At 35.1% G+C, this 21,374-nt stretch overlaps 1 protein-coding gene across 1 annotated transcript; it reads right to left on the minus strand.

Moving 5' to 3' along the window:
* Positions 1-1,918: 1,918 nt before the first annotated feature.
* Positions 1,919-19,931, minus strand: LOC128549730 (centromere protein O-like). The gene is made up of 7 exons (XM_053527141.1): positions 19,881-19,931; positions 13,500-13,623; positions 10,046-10,136; positions 8,972-9,154; positions 7,154-7,239; positions 5,345-5,504; positions 1,919-2,988 (listed from the first exon to the last, which is right to left on the minus strand). Exons 2-7 carry the CDS (start codon positions 13,617-13,619, stop codon positions 2,861-2,863), a joined length of 768 nt encoding a protein of 255 aa, XP_053383116.1. The 5' UTR covers positions 13,620-13,623; positions 19,881-19,931; the 3' UTR covers positions 1,919-2,860.
* Between the last annotated feature and the right edge of the window lie 1,443 nt (positions 19,932-21,374).

A 21,374-nucleotide genomic window follows, 5' to 3' on the forward strand; every position in this document is an offset into this window, starting at 1 on the left:
AATTCGTTTAAATGTACTTCTAATTTTGGCTCTAGCCGCCCCTTAAAGGGACCAAGTGCCCCAATTTGGGTAAACTTGGGAAAGGACCTTATAATAACGAAGTAGAACAAGTTTGCTAGGAATCTATCAAGCAGTTCATGAGAAGTCATTTAAAGACCATTCTTTTTTAGCTCTAGTAGCCCTTAAAAGGGGCCACATGCCCCCATTTGAACAAATTTTGGAGAGTACCTCATAATTATCCTACAGACCAACTTAAGTTTGATGAAGACCCATCATGTGCTTCACAAGAAGAAATCTTTTAAAGGTATTTATAATTTTAACACTAGCGGCCCCTAAAAGGGGCTAAGTGCCATCATTTGAACAAACTGGGAGAGGACCTTATAATGATGCTACATACCAAGTTTGAAGAAGATCCATCCAGCGATCCTTGAGAAGAAGTCTTTTAAAGGTATTTCTAGTTTTAGCTCTAGCGGCCCATGAAAGGGGCTAAGTGCCCCCATTTTAACAAACTTAGGAGAGGGCTTTACAATGATGCTACAGACCAAGTTTGATGAAGATCCATCAAGTGGTTCACGAGACGTAGTTCTTTAAATGTTTTTTCTATTTTTAGCTCTGGCAGCCCCTTAAAGTTGTCAAGATGAACCATTTGAACAAACTTCATAGAAGTCCAATCAGAGATGCTACTGACTATGTTTGGTGTAATTCTGATTAGTAGTTTCAAAGGAAATGATGTTTAAGTAAAAATATTGACGCCGGACTGTACACATATACTAACAGCTCACCCTGAACAAAGTTTAAGTGAGCTAAAATGTTGACGAAGGGCGATGGACGTCGGAGTATCCACCGATACTAATGGCTCACCCTGAACACAGTTCAGGTGAGCTAATAAAGGGTCATAACTCTCCCAAAAATCACTGAATCAGAAAATGCCAATAATATACATAAGGCCATTCTCACTCCTGTAGGGTTTGATGGAAATTCCCAGTATTATATAAGAAAAGTGGCTAAAACATCAAAAGTTTGACGAATTAATGACTAACTCTACTGAAAATACTGAACCAGAACATGCCCATGATGGGCACAACTAGGCTTGGCAATGATCACTTTTATGGAGTTTGGTGCAATCCTGTCTGGTTGTATCGGAGCAGTTATCCAGACAAATCAAGGGCCATATTTCAATTGAAAATGCCAATGATATCTGTAACTAGGCTTGGGACTGATAAATTAAAATTAAACTCCTGTAACAATAATTTTGATGGAAATCCGCCCAATAATATAAATAGTGGACAAAATATAATAAAATTTCTTGGATCAAGGGCCATACCTCCACTGAAAATAGATCGGAAAATATAAATAATAATTTATGCAAAATGAGGCTTGGCAATGATCACAGTTGTGAGGTTTGGTGGAAATCTGCCCAATGATATATGAAAATTAGCTGAAACATAGAATTTCATGAATCAAGGGCCACAAGTCCACTAAATAGGAGCGAACCAGGAAATGCTGACGACATGCACAACTAGGCTTTGTCATTCACTAGAAGTTTGGTGTAAATCAATCCAGCAGTGTCGGAGGAGTTGCATGGACAAACTTTATGACAGACAGACAGACAGACAGATGAACAGCACTAAATCAGTATGTCTCTTCATGTGGGAGACATAATGATTTTGTTTTGGAGAAGCTACTACTAAGTTACAACTTAGGTCTTGAAAGTAACCCAATGCTTGGTTTTGGCCAAGCATAATATTGTTTTCTGCTGAACTTAGTCCTGTATTTCCAACAAAATGAAGTATATTAACTTTACAGTAAACATTTCAATTTCACACAAGTATCAGTTCTGTAACAACAGATAGAGAGACAAAGTCAAATCCAAACTAGACTTCCTATCCATCATTCATATGAAACCAAAATAACTCCATTTCAATAGCAGTAGATTTTATTAACAATTCATCAAAACAAAAGCAATGAAAATGGTAAAATATCATCACATTATCAAGTATAAATGAAACAACTGAAACAGGTATAACTTTATCTCCAAGTATAAAACACTTAAATGATTCCATTTTCTATGTAAATATTCCAACAAAAACATTTACTGAAATATATACAATTTCTATAAATTCACAGTTTTTATCAACCTGGTGTATAAAGCACATAACTATAATTGTTACATACATCTTTTCAGTACCTGCGTACTTATAAAAGAACCCGAAACGTCATTGGTTGTCTACATCAGCATGCAAATTTGCTTGACATCATTTTTATGTGTGTTCTTGCCTTAAAAACATTAACAGCAACATTTTCAATTTTACTCAGACTTAAAGAAATATTAATAACATTTATGTAGAATCAACAAGATCTGCTTGTAACAAAACACTTATTTCCACTGCATCGTGAAATATGCACTCGGACGACCCAGAATTGAACGTGGCCTAGTTCTCATAAAGATTAACATTCTGACTATGTTCATATAGATCAGGTAGAAAATATGACCTCAAGAAAATATACAAGGTTTTTTCTATTATCTGACCTAGAGACCTAGTTTTTGACCCCATATGATCCAAAGACAACACTGGATCCTAACAGCTCACTAAGAGCCTGGAGTACTGAGGCCAGTGGTTTCTGGGAGGTTGATTTTCAAAGTTTTTTTATTTCACTTGCCATGTGAATTCTGCACTGATGACCTAGATTTGAAGGAATCTGAAAGAGGACCACCTAAGCAACAATCTTGTGCAGTTCACCTGAAAGGCTGAAGTGATGTACTTTAAAGAAACTGCAGACAGGGTGGACACCAAATGATGTGCACATGTGAGCTTAAAGTCGGGTTTGGTCAGGATATGGAGCCATACTCTTGTTTGCCTCAAGACTTTTCTTTAACAATGTCTGATACAGCCGTAAATATATCCTGGTTTAAGAATATCTGTCTCCACTTCTCTACTTTGCGTTCCAGCATTTTCTTGGACACACTGTATGTCTCTTCATCTTCAGCTGCAATAAACACGTAAAATTAAATCCTTTTGTTCTATATACACAAAATCCGACATACACACACCTAAACTTGACAATTTGGCACTGAATGTATGTCTGTATGACAAATTTTATCATTACAAAATGTACGTTTGTTTTTTTGGTTTTGTTGAGTTTAAATTTTTCTCCCACACATTTAGAGGTCATACAGTGGCTTTCCAGCTTTTGATAAAGGATGACTCCAAGTGCTACTCCCAGCACTATTCTAGGTATGAACACTTCTGAGGTAACTGTTTCAAGAAAGGAACACTTTTAGCGATAAAGCAACTAAGTTTGGTTGAAATCAAGAGTGCTACGGTACTGACAACATATTGTTTAAAGTCTTTAAAGGGAAAATTAAAAGTTCTTATAGTAACAAGGCAGTCTGAAAGATGGCTATATCTCCCGCAGCTGTTCTGAATAGTGAAAGGGTTGATGGTATTGAGTGGAAGCATTGACATTGTTAAGTATATTTAATACTCCATGTATGATGACATCAATGAATTTGAAAATCCTTCAAGGGGTTGAGGGGGATACAGAGCGGACACAAAATGGCAGGCTCAAAACTTTGACCCCGATATGTCACCTTGACCTTGAGCTGACATGGCTGACTCATGAGTTCTGCACAAGTCATTTGACCCAAGTTTCATGAAAATCCTTCAAGGGGTTTTAGGAGATACAGAGCGGACACAAAATGTTACGGTCAGAAGAATGGATACCATTCCTATAACTCCCACCAATTGTTGCTGGGGATTAAAAATGTAATAACTGACAGCCAAAATGGAATATAGTTTGTACAAGAAAAAAAGCATTACTCTTACAGTTACTGTTTAAGTATGGATAATGAAAGTACTACTGTGTCCATAACAAAAATATAGAGGGCTTTAATGAATAGTAGGCCTGTGGAAATTACAACCATTGTCTACTTAAGAAGTCTGACAGGTAAATGTTACTATTATGGACTTTTATGGTGTCCACAAGGATAGATGCTGTAAAATGCAGAATGGGCATAAGTCCATTACATATTGCATGATCAGTGGATAAGGTGAGAGTAATAATGATGGGTGTGGGGTGCAGGGGGATAAATGGATACTAAATGATAATATCCAGAAACAAAATAAACTGAAAGTAATACAAGAGCTGTATGTAAGACAGCCAATGCTTGAGTATTCGAGATTTTGTCACAGAAGCAGGAATATTACCATAATGTTAATATAGAGTTCCAATCTAGTATCTGCGTTAGTTTTGAAGATAGTGACTTGCATGCAAAACAAAAGGGGACATAATTTTGCAAAATAAATGTCAGAGTTATGGGACATGATGCTATGACCTAGTTTCATAAACCCCAAATAAACGTGTGAAGTTTCAATTCAATATTTGCATTAGTTTTTGAGATATTAATTTGCATACATAACTTTAACAAGGATTTTCAAAGTCCAAAAAGGGGCATTATTCTGCCAAAATAAATGTCCGAGTTTTGGGACTGGACGCTATTACCTAGTTTTATAACCCCGAAGACACATGTGAAGTTTCAAATCAATATCTGCATTAGTTTTGGAGATGCATTTGCACGCATAACTTTAACCAGGATTTTTTAAGTCCAAAAGGGGGCATAATTCGCCCAAAATACATGTCAATTATGGGACTTGATTCTATAAGGTTGGATATTGACCTAGAAAAAGAAAAAGCAAGTTTCAATGCTTTATGCCTTTAAATGATAGCTATATGTACTTGCATGCAAAACTTGAAACACTTGTACTGGATTACACAAGATTTAATGCAGGTGAAATTCTTAAGTTATTTGAAAAGGACTAAAGCTTTGATATAAACTGAACTGAACGCTTTTTAAGTTTATCCAACATTTTGACTTGAACCAAATTGTGACACCGATGTAGACGCTGGGGTGAGTAGAATAGCTTGGACTATTTTTCAAATAGTCAAGCTAAAAATACCTTTTTATTTCCTTTTGGGTGGGTGGATGGGAGGGAAGGGGTGGTGGTGTTAGGGTAGACAGACAGATGGACACACAATTCATTATTGTATAGACAGCATTTTCTATATTCCTCCTTTGACTTTACAGCAGAAAATAACAAACTATATTCCAGAAAGACAAAAGAAACAGAAGGCTGCAATTTAATTTGTATCAAAAATGAGTAAAAAGGAAGATAAAGTATGGCTACAGCTGGACTCAAAACATAGTTTGATTAAACTTTATAATGTAGAAAAAGAATAGATATAAATGTGCAGTGCTGCCATAAAATTAAACCTATCATCCACTGAGAAAAACAAAAATATGGTCTCTAACCTGTGCCAAAAGGGCAGTTAAGTTCATACATACCAGGCTTGATATTTACAGTATCTGGTAAACACTTTTCCAGACTGTACTGGAGAGTCACTTCAAGCTCTGGAAATCTGTCTGAAGTACACAACTGAAGTTTTACATAGGATACGGCTAAGTTGACATCTAGATCTCCTTTTATATTGTCCCCAAATGTTTCCTGTAAGTAGAACAAGAAAATGCTAAGTGGTACACAGTGCAAGGGAACTAAACATTAGAGTTGGAAATAATGCTTTTAAATTTCACACATGTGTTTGGTATCATGAGATGACCTCATAGGGAGGTATTCATAACTCTAGCTTACATTTAATGCTTCTTTTGAACACAGCAATTTTGTGGAAGTATTCCATTTAATTAAGCATGTTTCTCAGTAACTACTCGGCTGAATATTTTCTTACTCTACACACATCTTTGGCATTAGGTACTAATCTCACAAGTGGAGTTGTAGTCTAGTGGTTAATGTATTGGCCAGTCGGCCACTCAACACTGGTGTTACCCCCCCTAGGGTACACCTTCTCACATGACACAAGTACTGGTTTTTCTCAGAGGCAGACTTGAGAGTGGTTCAAAGAAGCTTGAAGCTTTCATTAAAATCCAGCTGAAACAAATTATTTTATGGCAGGTTTTATTAATCTGTTTTACATTTTGGAAATATTAAGCCCCTTTTTTACATGGAATTTTCGGTGGAAGTTTTGCAGGAATTATTTTACAGAATGCTTTCCGATATTTAGGAAGTCTTCAGCATAATAAAGTGACTATTCAAGCCATACCTTCAGCTTACAGTTTACGAATTTATGCCCCATTTCAACTCACAAAATTTTGGTAAAGCTTTTGTCTGTTAGAAAGTATTATAATGTGTGTGTTCGGGTTTAACGTCTTTTTCAACAATTTTTCAGTCATATAAAGGACAGAGAAAGTATTATAAGAAATGGTTTCAAACAGTTGAGCACACAATCATTATACAGTTGTTCTTACAGTTAAGGGTGTTCTTCACTCCCAGTAAAGATTATTTTCCCCAAAAAATGAAATTTAAGTTGATAAAAAGTTATGGTGCAACCCCTGTATAGCAACACTGCATGTAAGACTGAAAGTTTGTTTGCTGTACACAGGCTACAGCTCCAGAGAGGTTAATTTATCAAGAAACTTCTCCAGGTGGAAAAATAACTGTTTGTAGGAAAGTTTCTACTGTTAAATGTAAAGAAGTGCCACACTGTTAAGGGTAAACCTATGATGATGAAAGCACTGTCATGTGAATTTGAATTTGACCTGGTTAGTTTTGAGAAACCAGCGTACATGCAAAACTTTAACTAAAAATTTCTAAAGTTAAAAAGTGGTATAACTTTGACAAAATGAAATCTAGAGTTAGGAAACAGTTTGAAAGCATTCTCAGAAACCTGACAAACATAGATGTTTGGGTGACAACAAAAGCTCAATGTTTCAGATATTTCAAATACAAATAAATTCTGTTTTTGTTTTGGGTTTAACGCCATTTTCACCAGTATTTCAGTTATAACTGTAACAGCGGGCAGTTAACCTAACCAGTGTTCCTGGATTCTGTACCTGTTCTCCGCAAGTAACTGCCAAGTTCCCCACATGAATCAGAGGTGGAGGACGAATGATTTCAGACACAACGTCTTAAATTTATCAAATCGTCACGGAGAACATACGCCCCGCCCAAGGATAGAACTCACGACCCAGCAATCCCTAGATTGACTGTTGACACCGTACACTGGACCATCTGCCTGTAATAACTGCTCACCTTGAACCTCTGGGTTCAATTGAGCTAATTAGCTGACATTCATACTTCACCTGTGTATATTTAAGGCCTTCTCTCCGCTGTACATAGGCATACAATAAATTCCTTGTCTCCTCAACAAACTCTGCAATACCATTTGCTATAAATATACAAAAATTCTTTAAATATCACTGCAAGGTAATTGACATAAAACATTTAAAGGCACTGACAACCATATTGTATGACAACAACGAAAAAAGAAATTTTTTCGATATCAGAACATTATTGCTATATTTCTAAAGAAGGCTTTGAAACTCAGTAACTAACAGATTATAACTATGTTATGGAAACAAATAAGAATAACCTAGCTGTCTCTACTAATTTACTGGGGTATTGGAGGTAAACTGCCTTAATTGTGAAGCTGTATATTTCACAACTGTTAAGTATGTATTTCTCCAAGGCGTACTGATCAAGAACGCATGAAAATTTTTATTGTGGCCCAGGTTCGATTCCCGACTCGGGCATGTGTTTCCTCCTTTCTTTTGAATTTTAAAGATAGTTTCGGAACAAAACCTGTTCTAATGTTCATAATATACAATGTAACAAAACTTTTAAAAAAAAATTTTACAGTAAGATAATTTTTAGACAAAATCTGGCAACTAGTGCCTTTAAAACATGATATACACTAAAGGGCATATTAAGGCAACTAACATCTGTAAACAAAACACTGAGTATTAGGTGTCCTCAATTAAAGCTAGATACTTTAAGAGCATGGCAGAAACATGCACAAGAGCTGTCGGATGACAGCGCGCTCGACTATTCGAAGAATTGATTGAAGAATGGAGTCAAAATATGACCACAGATATTCAGACAAAAGAAAAAAATTGATTAGACAAACAATGTTCCTGTATTTGTGGATTTCAATAAGTCTTGCACTAAATGGCAATGTGTGAACCAATTTCAAAGTCCAAAAAGGGCCATAATTCAGCCAAAATAGTTGTCAGAGTTATGTACTCTTGCCTACAGATGGCAATCATGATAAACAAGTTTAAAAGCAATATGTCAAAAAGTTTGACAAAACGTGGACGTGTTGAAAGTTTCAAAGCTTTATCTCAAAAGACCTTGTCAAAATATGAACTGGTACGAAAAACTTAACCAAGATTTCTAAGTCGAAAAGGGCCATAATTCAGCCAAAATCCTTGATGGAGTTACATACTCTTGCTTATAACTGGACATGGTGATGGTAAACAAGTGTTGAAAGTTTCAAAGCTTTATCTCAAAAGACTTTGTCAAAATATAAACTGGTACGAAAAACTTAACCATGATTTCTAAATCAAAGGGGGCCATAATTCAGCCAAAATCCTTGATGGAGTTATGTGCTCTTGCCTATAACTGGCCATGGTGATGGTAAACAAGTGTTGAAAGTTTCAAAGCTTTATCTCAAAAGACTTTGTCAAAATGTGGACTGGTACGAAAAACTTAACCAAGGTGTGACGCTGACGCCGACACCGACGCCGTGGTGAGTAGGATAGCTCTACTTATTCTTCGAATAGTCGAGCTAAAAATGCATATCTAACAATATGCTAAATGGAATAAAATTGTATTAAATAATTGGACCTTGGCTTTCTTCCACTATATCTAGTGTGTTAATTCTCTGCTTTCCATACTTACATATAAGCTAATGGGGTAAGCTACACTTGAAAATTGAAATCATATCAAACACAATGACATCATTTTATATCAAATATTTTACTTTAAGATTTATTTTAATACCTTCATAATTTAACATAGAAAGTATTATTAACATTTTACTGAAACTATGCAACAGTAAATTTTGTAATTCAAGACATACTCAAAAGTTCATCAATAACTAGGAAGCCTTAATACTTTACCTAAATATTTTTCCAGAAGTTGATTGGCAGGAATAAAGGGAGGTAAGTTGTGTTTTCCAAGTTCAAAGTTTCCTCCCTTCCTCAGCAGTTGCACACTGTAATGTTCAGTTGTTGGGTACTGATTTTTGTACAAAGGATCAAACCGAAGAACTAAATCTGGACCCATAGACTTTATACATACACCTAAATAAAAGAAATTTATTTTTTTAATACCTTCAAAATTAATGAACATAAATCAGTGTAATGTAACTTAATATTTCATGTGTAAGGATTAACCTTTACCCTGCTAAATTTCTAAAATGGACTGGTCCATCATTCAACTTGGGCAGCAACACTTATTATTCAAATGGAAGTTCACTGAAAATTTACTGACTGAACAGCAAATAGTGCAGACCATGATCAGCCTGCATGTCAGGCAATTTCACTTCCCACCAGCAGGCTAAAAGTTAAAATACAGTTAAATTTATTTAATCATTACACAACATTTTAAATGTGTGACTCGTGGTGGACCAGTGAAGACAGCTTAAATTCTATATATTACTACACAAATCTTTTTTTTGTATTTCACTAATGGACTGGTCTACCATTCAATTTGGGCATTACCATATTTGAAGGGGTGTTCACTGAAAATTTACTAACTGAACAGCGAACAGCGCAGGCTCATCTTGATCAGCACTGGTCGCAAAGGCAGAATTAATTTCCCCCAGCAGGCTGAAGGTTAACCTGTTTTCAACAGGTAACTGACATCAACGATGAATGAAACAAGCTTGGTACCCTGTGACTCACTAGAGTCTTGCCTGACACTCAAACCTGCAACATACTGACCAGAGGTTTTTTGTTCTACCCATGTGCTAACTGGGCAAGTAGATCAATTTTGCTTGCTGGTCAGTTGGTAAAACTGTTGCCTTCAGCCGAAGTACTGGCCAAAATGTTGCTGGCTTATTATATTACATCAGAAATTAATTTCTACAGTTTTATCATTCTCTGACTTATTAGCCCAGTAAACAGATTATTTTAGTGCAAACTATGGACCGGCCATTTATATCAGAAGTCTTGTCATAAAATATAAATTACCAAGTAGCCGGTAGCTGTCCAGAATCTCCAGGCAGTCCAAAACTTCTTGTTGCACACTGGAATCTACCACCTTGTACTCTTCGACATCAAACTAGCAGAATGTAGTAAAAATACAATTAGTAATGTCTCCCAATACCTTAATTAATTTAAACAGAAATATAAACTGATATGCAATATTTTGGTTTTGATAAAATTGAGTTAGTTCAGAATGTCAAACATGTCGGTATTTACCTGAGAGATAATGTTAACAATGCAGAGCTCCAGATAAGGACCGTATTTTCGTAATTATGAATTTGTTAGGCATAATTTAAGCTCCCCCTACTTCAAGTACTTGCAAGATTTTCCCGAGAAGTGTTAAAGCGAATCAAAATATCCGATCCACCAGAGTTGATTGTGTTCAGCCAATTAATGCCGCGTTACGTATTTGACACTTTGTTTAATTGTCAGCATGTTTGAGAGCAAAAAAACAATGTTTTATAAAAAAATTGCTGTAACCGTGCGATTAATTCGAATACTGTACACACTGCTTTTGTCATCTGGTAAAAAGAACGACATGTAATGTATTATTATGTTAAATCAAACTGACTTCCATCGATGAATTGATTTGAATATATGTAGATTCTAATTTTAGTTTACACAGTTTACTTTCAGTTTTATTCAAGTGAGATACTATTCACCGAATCGGATGATATGACTCGGTGTAAATAAAAACATTTTCATCCTGAATTCATACAAAATAGTTACAGCATCGGCTTGAATTTTTAGAAACGACTTTTTACAGAATTCTGTTATGAAACAATAACCACTGTATGGGAAATGATATAACTAAGAAAATAAATGGTCACATCAATGCTTTTTATCTAGAAACAAGAAAATTATAGCCACCTTTCGAATCACTCAGTGTTCAGGTAGAAAAAATATTTCCCACTACTTCCTAAAGTTGATGAGTTCATGCTTGCTGCTTATTTTTGTCTGTTATCTAAGAACTACCATTACTAATTTCACTAAATATCAGGCAGTACTGCTACTAATTAGAAAAAATATCAGGTAGTACCGTTATTAATTTCACAGAAAATCAGGTAGTACCATTACTTATTGCACAAAACCTTATCTGGAGCTCTGCAATGCTTGTCAAAAAGCCAAATCATCAATGTTCTCTTTACTGTCACTTAAAATTGATCTGTCGTATTTAAATCCAGTCATATCGGCTGAGCTTATCCTAAAGATCTGTATACCTCACTTATTGATTGGTTGTGAGTTGTGGAACAGCCTTAAAAACTGTGGTTATGAACTCTTAGATAAATTTCTGAAATTGTCTGCAAAAAGGATTCAGGGTTTTAACATGAGACCACATACTGATATCTGCTTAAGTATGCTAAGTACATTACTGCCAAACTTATATAATATTTCTTGGTGATTTTTATAACAAGTTATTACATATAGCAATCGACTGTGATAAAATGAAACTTAAACAAGATGAATTCTTTTGTAATATAGGCTTGATTTTTGGCAATTACCGGTATGCATTGCATGAATTACTGAACGACAAAAATGACGAAAAATTTCGGGAATCATTGTAGACACTTGATTATCAATTGCATAAGCACTTTTTTGAATTACCATTCAGTATCTCGATAAATGTATGCACTAAAATTGCTAGCATACCGGTAGTTGATTAATTTTAAAATTTATGCAATTAATTAATTACCCATGCAGAAATATTTTCCTGTTCTCAGGAAATCCCAGGATTATCCTGGGATTCTTTTAGCAAGGCTGCAAGAAAGTCCTGAAGAAGGGACTTTAACACTAAAAGACAGGACTTTTGATAGAAAAATTGTCCTGTTCACAGGAAAAAGACAAGACTTTTTCTAAAAGATACAGATTGAAAGATGGTAATTAATTTGAAACATGATCTTGTAATGGTGTAATAAGTTAATTACATCCTGGTGTTGAAGACCCATGTTTTGGGAGAAACAGTATCATTAAGTACTTCTGACTGTGGTGTTGTCAGTGTAACAGGAATGTATTCTATAAATTTGTGGTAAGTTAGCAAATTATTTCTGTATAAACTTTTAGAAATAATACTAAATGTACTCCTTCATTTAATGATTTTACAAAACAATAAGTTATTTAGAAAAGTAGTTTTCTTTAAAATCAGTCAGAGCATTAAAAAGTGAAATGCGTTACTACAGTTTAGGTTATCTGTACGTGCATGTTTGATCAAAGACAGTTTCACTCTAGTGAACAGATCATAGAATGATAAGAGCTTTTTGCTCAGTATGAAGCTCATAATTTGATGACTCTAGACTAAATAGTAGTACTTTCACCTAGTTTTTTTAGGAATTCCTGGGATTTCCTGAGGACAGGACAATTCTCCTGTAATTTCCTGACATCAGGAATTCCTGGGATTTCCTGAAGACAGGACAATTCTCCTGTAATTTCCTGACATCAGGAATTCCTGGGATTTCCTGAGAATAGGACAATATTATACTTTTATGTACTGTCTTCAGGAAATCTCAGGACATTCCTGGGATTTTCAGGATAGCAGGATTGGAATTCTCAGATGTCCTGTTTTTTTCCTGTTCATAGGAAAATCCTGGGATTGTCCCATTCCCATTTAATGGCGTGAAAAGTCCCAGGACTATCCCAGGAATTCCTGAGACATTTTCAGGACATTATCCCACAGGCCTCCTAGCAGGCCTGAACAAAAATAAAGGTTTTTATAAAGGCTCCAATCTATGGAAATAAAGGCCTTTTAGTGTAAAATATTAAAAAATAAAGAGTAAATAAAGGCTATTTTTGTCGGAATTCTCGTTGAAAACACATAATATATATAGGTATTTACTACATGTATGTGGTCTGGTGTCCAACACAACAGCATTCTGAAAAACTCAAGATGAAAGATACACAAGCAGTACCCTTATAACAACACTTAAAAGGGGAGAAGAAATACAGTAGTATAACCATTACTTGCTTTGAACTGGCACGGCAAGCAGTCTGAACAAAAATATAGGTTTGGAATGAAAATTACAGGCTATTTGGCCATTTTAAAGGTTTTTTCAGAAGATTTAAAGGTTTTAAAGGTTTGCTCTGAAATTAAAGGTTTTTAAAGGTTTAAAAGGTTTCACTAGGAGGCCTGTATCCCAGGATAGTCCTGGGACTTCCTGGGATAATCCCAGGATTTCCTGTTCCATTTTCGCACGGGTAAGGAGTGGATACTATGCAATCAGTGATTTATTTGCTATTTTTTACAGCTGAATACAGGCAGTTTGCCCTACATATATAGTGAAAAGGTGTAACAGTTCTTTCAAACATAGACAAGATTCATCACAGACGAAAACTTAACAAAAAATGTCCAGGTCAAAAAGGGGGCATGACTTTGAAAAATGCAAAGAAGATCAAACCATCAAAGTGTTCAAGTGCATGAACAGACAAGGTAAGTAACACTTCAAACCTTTTTATTGTGCAATATTTCAAGTCTCTCCAGAAGAAACTGCTTTCTCTTCCTCAGTCTGTTCATACATTCAGCTCTCTGTTCTCTGTCTTCTTGTTCATCTAGATAATCCATTCTCATTTACCTAACATAAAAATGAGACATAAAATGTGTGTAAACAAAAGGGCCAAGATGGTCATTGGTCCCTCACCTGAGAAACAAACCATAATAGTGTAAACATGTTTGACCTAGTGATTTCATGGAAACAAATATTCTGGCCAATTTTCATTAAGATTGGACCAAAAATGTGGTCTCTTTAATTTAAACAAGTATTTTCTTAGATATGAGCTAGTGTCCTAGTTTTTGAACCCAGATGACCAATATTCAAACTTGACCTAGATTGTATCAAGGCAATCATTCCGAGCAAACTTCAAGAAGATCAATTGAAAAATACAGCTTCTATCACATGCACAAGGTTTTTCTTTGATTTGACCTAGTGACCTAGATTTTGACCCAGATGACCCATACCGGTATTCAAACTTGACCTAGATTTCACCAAGGCAATTATTCTGACCAAATTTCATGAAGATCAATTGAAATATACAGCCTCTATCATATACACAAGGTGTTTCTTTGATTTGACCCAGTGACCTAGTTTTTGACCCCAGATGACCCGTATTCAAATTCAACCTAGATTTCATCAAGGCAATCATTCTGGCCAAATTTCATGAAAATCAATTAAAAAATACAGTCTCTATCGCATACACAAGATTTTTCTGTAACTTGATCTAGAGACCTAGTTTTTGACCCCAGATGACCCATTTCCAAACTTGGCCTACATTTCATCAAGGTTATCATTCTGACAAAATTTTATGAAGATCAATTGAAAAATAACACTTCTATCGCATATACAAGGTTTTTCTTTTATTTGACCTAGTGACCTAGTTTTTGACCATAGATAATCCTTTTAGAATTTGGCCTAGAAAATCTATCATCAAGGTAATCATTCTGACAAAATTTCATGAAGATCAATTGAAAAATAAAGCCTCTATTGCATACACAAGGTTATTCTTTGATTTGCAGTGCTAGCCCTGGCCATTATAAATTAATAGCCACTTTTATTCAGGTAAAAAATTAATAGACAAACTTGGCGCGCACGTAATTCGCACGCGCTTTCGCAAATTTCAATGAAAAACATAAAACAGGGTATTTATAACTTTTTTTTTCATGAAACACTTAAACACATTTTATTTTTCAGTTATCATTTTTTCATGTTTATCATAGGCTTTGAATAATCATACATTTATGCGTATCTTCAGTTGTTTGTATTCAGATGTCACTGAAAATACCATTTTTAGTATGTGACATGACCCATTGTGAATTCTTGTCAAGAATGATCATTACTTTTTGTGACGAAAGTCAGGGCTTAAGCTAGGCTAAGATTTTAGGGAGAAGTCACTTCTCCCTCAGCTAAGATTAGGGAGAAGGGGAGAGATTTTAGGGGAAATGTGGAAATATTTTAATGTCATGACATGCAAGTTGAAAAAGGAACTAAATATGCTGAATATAATGTTACTATTTTTATTATTTCCTGTCTTTGTTTAAGTCTATTGATTTAAATTAAATAACAAATTCACTCAAAATGTCAGTGATTCTGTTTTCGTATCCTTGTAAACCTTCTGAATCTAATGTGATTACACTGCAAATTAAAGTGTGTTTTTTTTCACTATTGCAATGATTGCCCAAACCAATGAACCCTTTGAATATAAATCACACTATTTTAGAAATCAAATCAAGATTTTTCACTGCACATGCTCCAGATGATGCTACAAACAACAAAACTTTAAAGTTCCATTGAAATATTATATCGATTTAATACCTTTATTTTAGTTAAAAGTTTGAGATTTTACACAGGGAGTCTATGATAAAGTCCGAGTAGAAAGTAATCAATACCCAAGTGAAATAAGTATCATTCCACAATTGGACATGTTAAAGATATGAATCGTCAACAAAAATAATCGACATGCTATCGTACTGAAAACATCATATTTTAAAGCTCCCCTCTCAATTTTGGTATGTACGACAGTGTCACTATTTATTACGGAAGCCAATCAGCCCTACAGGAAAATAAATGGCAACGTCTACATTCAATTTTTTCTTTTTATAGCGAGCTCGAAGAGCAGGCCCAAAGGTCCTGCTCGAGAATCGAGCTTTACGGTAAGGCAAGTATACTTGCACACTTGGTGATGGATTTGAAAAGTTTCGTCGGAAGTTTTCAAAAAGCGCACCCTAGCGGATAGGTACTCACAGGAAGTTCTTCTTTCCGGAGTGAATACAGAACTTCATTCAATTGCTAAAAAATATTCATCACTCAACAATTATGAAAGAATGATTTCCAGTTGTTTGAAAACAATATTGTTTTCATTTAAAAGATCAAGCATTGGCCAGAAAATGGAAAAAATGTCATTAATAAGCAGAAAGAAACGGGAACGCTGTAATGATGTCACCGTGACACCGGCTTCCCATAAATTTTGCAACGTATGATATTCACTGTTACAGGTCTACCTGTGATCTACCTGTGTCCAGGGCCGTAGTATTAGCCTAAGCTTTAATGGCCCCTCTTGTCAAGTTCCTCATCATACAATCCTCTTCTCTAAATAAGTATTTTTAAATCAATGTTCTCATACTGCGCTTAGTAACAACTACTCTTGAATGTCTTAGTATTCCAGTTCTTATCATTTAGTAGGCATTTAAACTGATTTAGATTAGTTGCAGAAATTGTTCCTTCTGATAAATTATTCCAAAAAGAAATTGATCTCTGACTGAAGGAATTTAATCTCATATTGTGTTTACACTTTTTGCTTTTAAACTTCAGATAATGTCCACGCAAATTGTCCTGAGCCAATGAAAACAAACTGTCCCACTTCAAATCATCAAGATTATGAACTGATTTATAAATCTGGATCATATCGGCACGATCCCTTCGATATTCCAGAGTCACAAGACCAAGTTTTCTTAACCTCTGTTCATATGGTAAATTTTGCAATGATCTAACGAGTTTAGTCGCCCTTCTCTGAATGTCTTCTAATTTCTTTATATGCTTCTTTAAGTATGGAGACCAAACACATGATCCATATTCAAGAATTGGCCATATCAAAGATTTATACAGAGGCAATAACATTTCTTCATCCAAGTATTCAAATGACCTGTAGATTAATCCTAATATTTTCTGAGCTTTATTTGTAATATTTGTAATGTGTTCATCAAAAGTTAAACGTTCATCAAAAGTAACCCCTAGATCTTTCTCGGAAGGCACTTGCTCTACTCTTACGTAATTTCCATCTGATTCTCTCATGGTATAGGTGAACTTATCATTGTTTGATCCTAAATGTAAAACCTTACACTTTTTTGCATTAAAAGTTAATTTCCATTCTTCACTCCAATCATACAGTCCATCTAAGTCTGATTGCAATTGTTCACAGGCCTTAACAGTTGCCACTTTTGAGAAAAGCTTTGTATCATCCGCAAAAATTTTAACTATACCAGATACAACATCAGGTAAGTCATTTATAAAACAGAGAAACAAAACCGGGCCAATAACACTGCCCTGAGGCACGCCACTTGCTACTTTAGACCACAGTGATTTTTTTCAGTTTTGGGGGAAGGGGGTCGGTGCCCTTTGGAGGGGGAAAAATACGACGTAAAACTAAGAAAAGGGGAATTTTCATTTGTAAGTAAATAAACTATAGTTTCAAGTTTATTGATAAATTCAGGGCCCATAAGAACATTGTGACATGACATATCATGCATATAACACAATGTAGCATATCAATACCAAATATCTGAGTAAATTTTTCAAATGTAGAGGATAAGACATCCATTAGACTACCAAAATTTACAGCAGACATCTGGTCCCTTCCTAAACAAGTCGGTGAGTGGCCGTTTTTTTTTTTATTTCTGTCAAATTCTGACATTTGCAGTCACTGTTACATTTGACCTGTCACAATAAAAAACAAACTGTAAAAAAAATTGCGTTGGACTAGTCCCTTCCCAAAGCATAAAATCAAATCCTGACTGACTAGAAGATGGAAAACTCAACACTACCCGGCCAAACAAATAGCATGCAAATCATTTACAGACTATCATTCAACAGCGTTGTTGTGCAGAATAATAAAGCGCTTCGATGATACTGATTTATCAAGGGAAGTTACTCCAAACGGTGTCGATGTAAACAAAACGCGAGATACCGCGGTGAACTGTTTTCTATATGAAAATAAATAAAATAAACTAGTGAATTATGATTTAATTAATTGGCATTTTATTTTTTATTTTCGGAGGGGAATTTTAGGCATAGGAAAGGGGAAAAAAACATACTATTTCGAGGGGGGAATGGGGCCGAATTTCGCCGAATATTTTGGTGAAAAAAAACGCTGGACCATGATGATAATGATGACCCAATCCGTACGCATTGTGATCTGTCAGAAAGAAATCCTTTAATCCACCTAGGTATGGTGACACTAAATGTAGACATTTTCAAGTGAATAGGTTCTCCTGAATTCTTGTGACTATCCAGTTTCTTTGTGACAAATAAATGATGCATAATATTTTTAGCTAAATCCGATTTCTTTGAGCTCGCTTTGAGGCTTTGCCTTATTTCATATTAATAGCGAGCTCGAAGAGCAGGCCCAAAGGGCCTGCTCGAGAATCGAGCTTTACGGTAACGCAAGTATACTTTCACACTTGCGTTACCGTAAAGCTTAGTATACTTTCACACTTGGTGATGGATTTGAAAAGTTTCGTCGGAAGTTTTAAAAAAGCGCACCCTAGCGGACTGGTGCTCACAGGAAGTACTTCTTTCCGGAGTGAATACAGAACTTCTCTCAATTGCTAGAAATTATTCATCACTCAACAATAATGAAAGAATGATTTCCAGTTGTTTGAAAAAAATATTATTTGCATTAAAAAGATCAAGCATCGGCCAGAAAATGGAAAAAATGTCATTAATAAGCAGAAAGAAACGGGAACCCGGTAATGACGTCACCGTGACACCGGCTTCCCATAAATTTTGAAACGTATGATATTCACTGTTATAGGCATGATGACACTAAATGTAGACATTTTTTCAAGCGAATAGGTTCTCCTGAATTCTTGTGACTAGTGAATAGTTTCTTTGTGACAAATATAAATGATGCATAATATTTTTAGATAAATCCGATTTCTTTGAGCTCGCTTTGAGGCTTTGCCTTAGAGTGATTTTACCTATGCTCGACCAGCCAAGTGCTCGACCACTATTTACAAATGTACATGTTCATTGAAATAAACCTTTGAACTGACGGTTTTTGTTCATTTATTTCCTTCCCAGCATCCTTGTATGACATCATACATATTTGATCTAGATCTTTAAGGGGCTTGTTTGTTTACAGACGACAGATTCTTTGCATCTGTGAAAATACTTACCGTGAATCTCCTCTTGAAAATGATGCGTCTTTCCCGAATTCTTTAAGAAGAGTACTGGAACAACGTATTTTATAGTCTTCTAACCTTTATTGATAATTTGACATAAGCTTATATCTGTAAACTATCGACTTGAAAGTAAAATTTAAGATGTAAACAAACACGCCCACCCCTCGAAAGGTCAAAACAAAAATGGCGCCTTCGTTAGTTACATCATGTAGACGCTTGAGATAAAAAGATTCACAGCGCCATAAGACAAGTTGGATAAAATGATTATGGACTTTTGACTTTTTGAAGTTTTTAGGTTTGTTTGATTGTTAAAACAGTTCGATTTCTTGTTAAATTACTTAATGGATACTGCAGACACACCATTTACCAATGTTCCTTTTGCCCGCTTTTCAGGTAGGTGTTTCTATCTCTTGTTTGAAGTCTGAAACTAATTGATTTTAAAATCTGAAAACAGAACTAGAAAATATGAAGTTTTGACTATATAAATATTTGTTTGTTTGATTTTATAATTACCGCTGAAAAAAGAAATCGGTCTGGTCGAGCATAGGAAAATGTCACTTTAAAATTTAGTGTTTTACACCCTATAGTATGAACCGCGCATTATTTTATCCTGATCAATGTCAGCCAAACGCTTGGGTGGAAATTTACCAATAAAAGTAGGTCAATTCAGAAACTAAACGTTTTCCACAACCTTGTCAGTTTTTAATTTGTTCCGAGAAAAATACTTGTAAATCTGGTCGAGCATAGGTAAAACGAGTCTAGTTCATATTATAAGTCGCGTAAACTAATGAAAATTAATTAAAACATTAATCTAACAGTTACATTTTGTACGAAGATCACAGAATAGTAATTGTATTTAATTCAACATATGAAATTTGTATTAGATAAAGACACGAATAACCAGTAATCAACTTAATCTATAATTAAATCTTATTTTACTTTTTAATTTTTCCGCACCGGAAGTTTTCGTTGCTTACTTGATTAAAATAATCAACCTGATTATTCCAAATCTGAATCGAACTGAATTTGAAATACGCCGCCGACGTTTTGTTTTGGTGACCTGGTCAGTTATATACTTGTTACCAAATCAAACGTCTCGAACATAGGGATAGGGTCTATATTAATTGGCCCCGATTAAGTTCATTGCATCGCAATACCTTTTAAAAGCATTCCAAGTTTCAAGTTTTATTTGAAATTACAAGGTTGCCTATATGGGCATCAGCATTATACAATACATGCATAATAATAACATTTACTTAGCAAAGTATCATAGCAATTCACATGAACTAAACACATGAGCATGAATGCATAACATCCGTAATTAGACACACATATCCAAATATTGCATGCATCACAATTTAATGACCTCTAGAGCAGGAGGCTACGCCTGTACGCAAGCCAGCACTCAAAAATCTTGTAATAGATTCCAGTACAGGCACCAACGGTCCCAACAAATATAAAGCCACTAACCCCTACCAAACACATATATAGTAACCTTAGGTAGTCCTATACCGGCTACCTTCAACATATAACTGGCACCATAATGGTTTTGACTAGATTTCGAATATTCATATAAACACTAGTTAGTATGATACCAGTATAAATATAAATAGGATGACAAGAAATTGCATCATGTGTTTATAATCGTTATATTACAGTAACATAAATTGTGTTATATTGTTACTATACACTCCATTAAAACAACGGGGGCCGCGCCCCCACGACAGTCCCACAGGACGCCACAAAAGGACAACAGTCAGGGTGCAGACGTCGAGACGCAACACCCGCTGTAACACTCCAGAGAGCCGCCGCCGAGACGCAACCCCGCCGTAACAGAGCCCCAACTTGGTGGTAGAATACATTAGATAAAATAATGATGTTGACCAGGCAGGTTGTAAATATCACTTGACAACTGATATAATTTTCTGTACTAAAACAGCTAGACCTAGCTAGCTTAATTAATATTGTTCTATCATTACTTGCAAATAATTGTTCAAAGTTGAATATATTAGCTCTTCTTATGTAAATAGGTATATATTTTCTGCGATCAACAAATAAGTGAGAGCATTAAAAATGTAGTGAAATCCATCACCTAATGTGTTATTTGGACATAAATGGCACGTTCTCAAATTACGAGCTAAACTTTCAATAGGGAGTTTGTGGTTTTATAAGTATTTTATAAGTACAACATTTGCTGGAGTTATACAAGTGTTCATTCCATGTTTTTATATATTGGTCTTTCATTCTGCTCTTTATAACATTTTTAAAATGCAAGGAGGACAAAACAGATTTGTTAATCCGATAATCAGCAAAACCCAATTGCTGTAAAGAAATTTTAACATACGATATCCATGTAGAGTGATAAACATTTTGTCGATCATGTTCATTCATAAGTCTATAGATAATATTACATATCTTATCATTTTTGGTTGC

Source organism: Mercenaria mercenaria, chromosome 16 (genome assembly GCF_021730395.1).
Source record: "Mercenaria mercenaria strain notata chromosome 16, MADL_Memer_1, whole genome shotgun sequence".
Taxonomy (NCBI): Eukaryota; Metazoa; Mollusca; class Bivalvia; order Venerida; family Veneridae; genus Mercenaria; species Mercenaria mercenaria.

Excerpts from the sequence above, each read along its gene's own strand:
- LOC128549730 (XM_053527141.1), bottom strand. The coding sequence starts at position 13,619 with ATGAGAATGGATTATCTAGATGAACAAGAAGACAGAGAACAGAGAGCT. Across the intron at positions 9,155-10,045 it reads GGACAGCTACCGGCTACTTG|GTGTATGTATAAAGTCTATG; the intron begins GTAATTTATATT and ends TCTTTTATTTAG. Across the intron at positions 5,505-7,153 it reads AAGGCCTTAAATATACACAG|GAAACATTTGGGGACAATAT; the intron begins GTGAAGTATGAA and ends TTCTACTTACAG.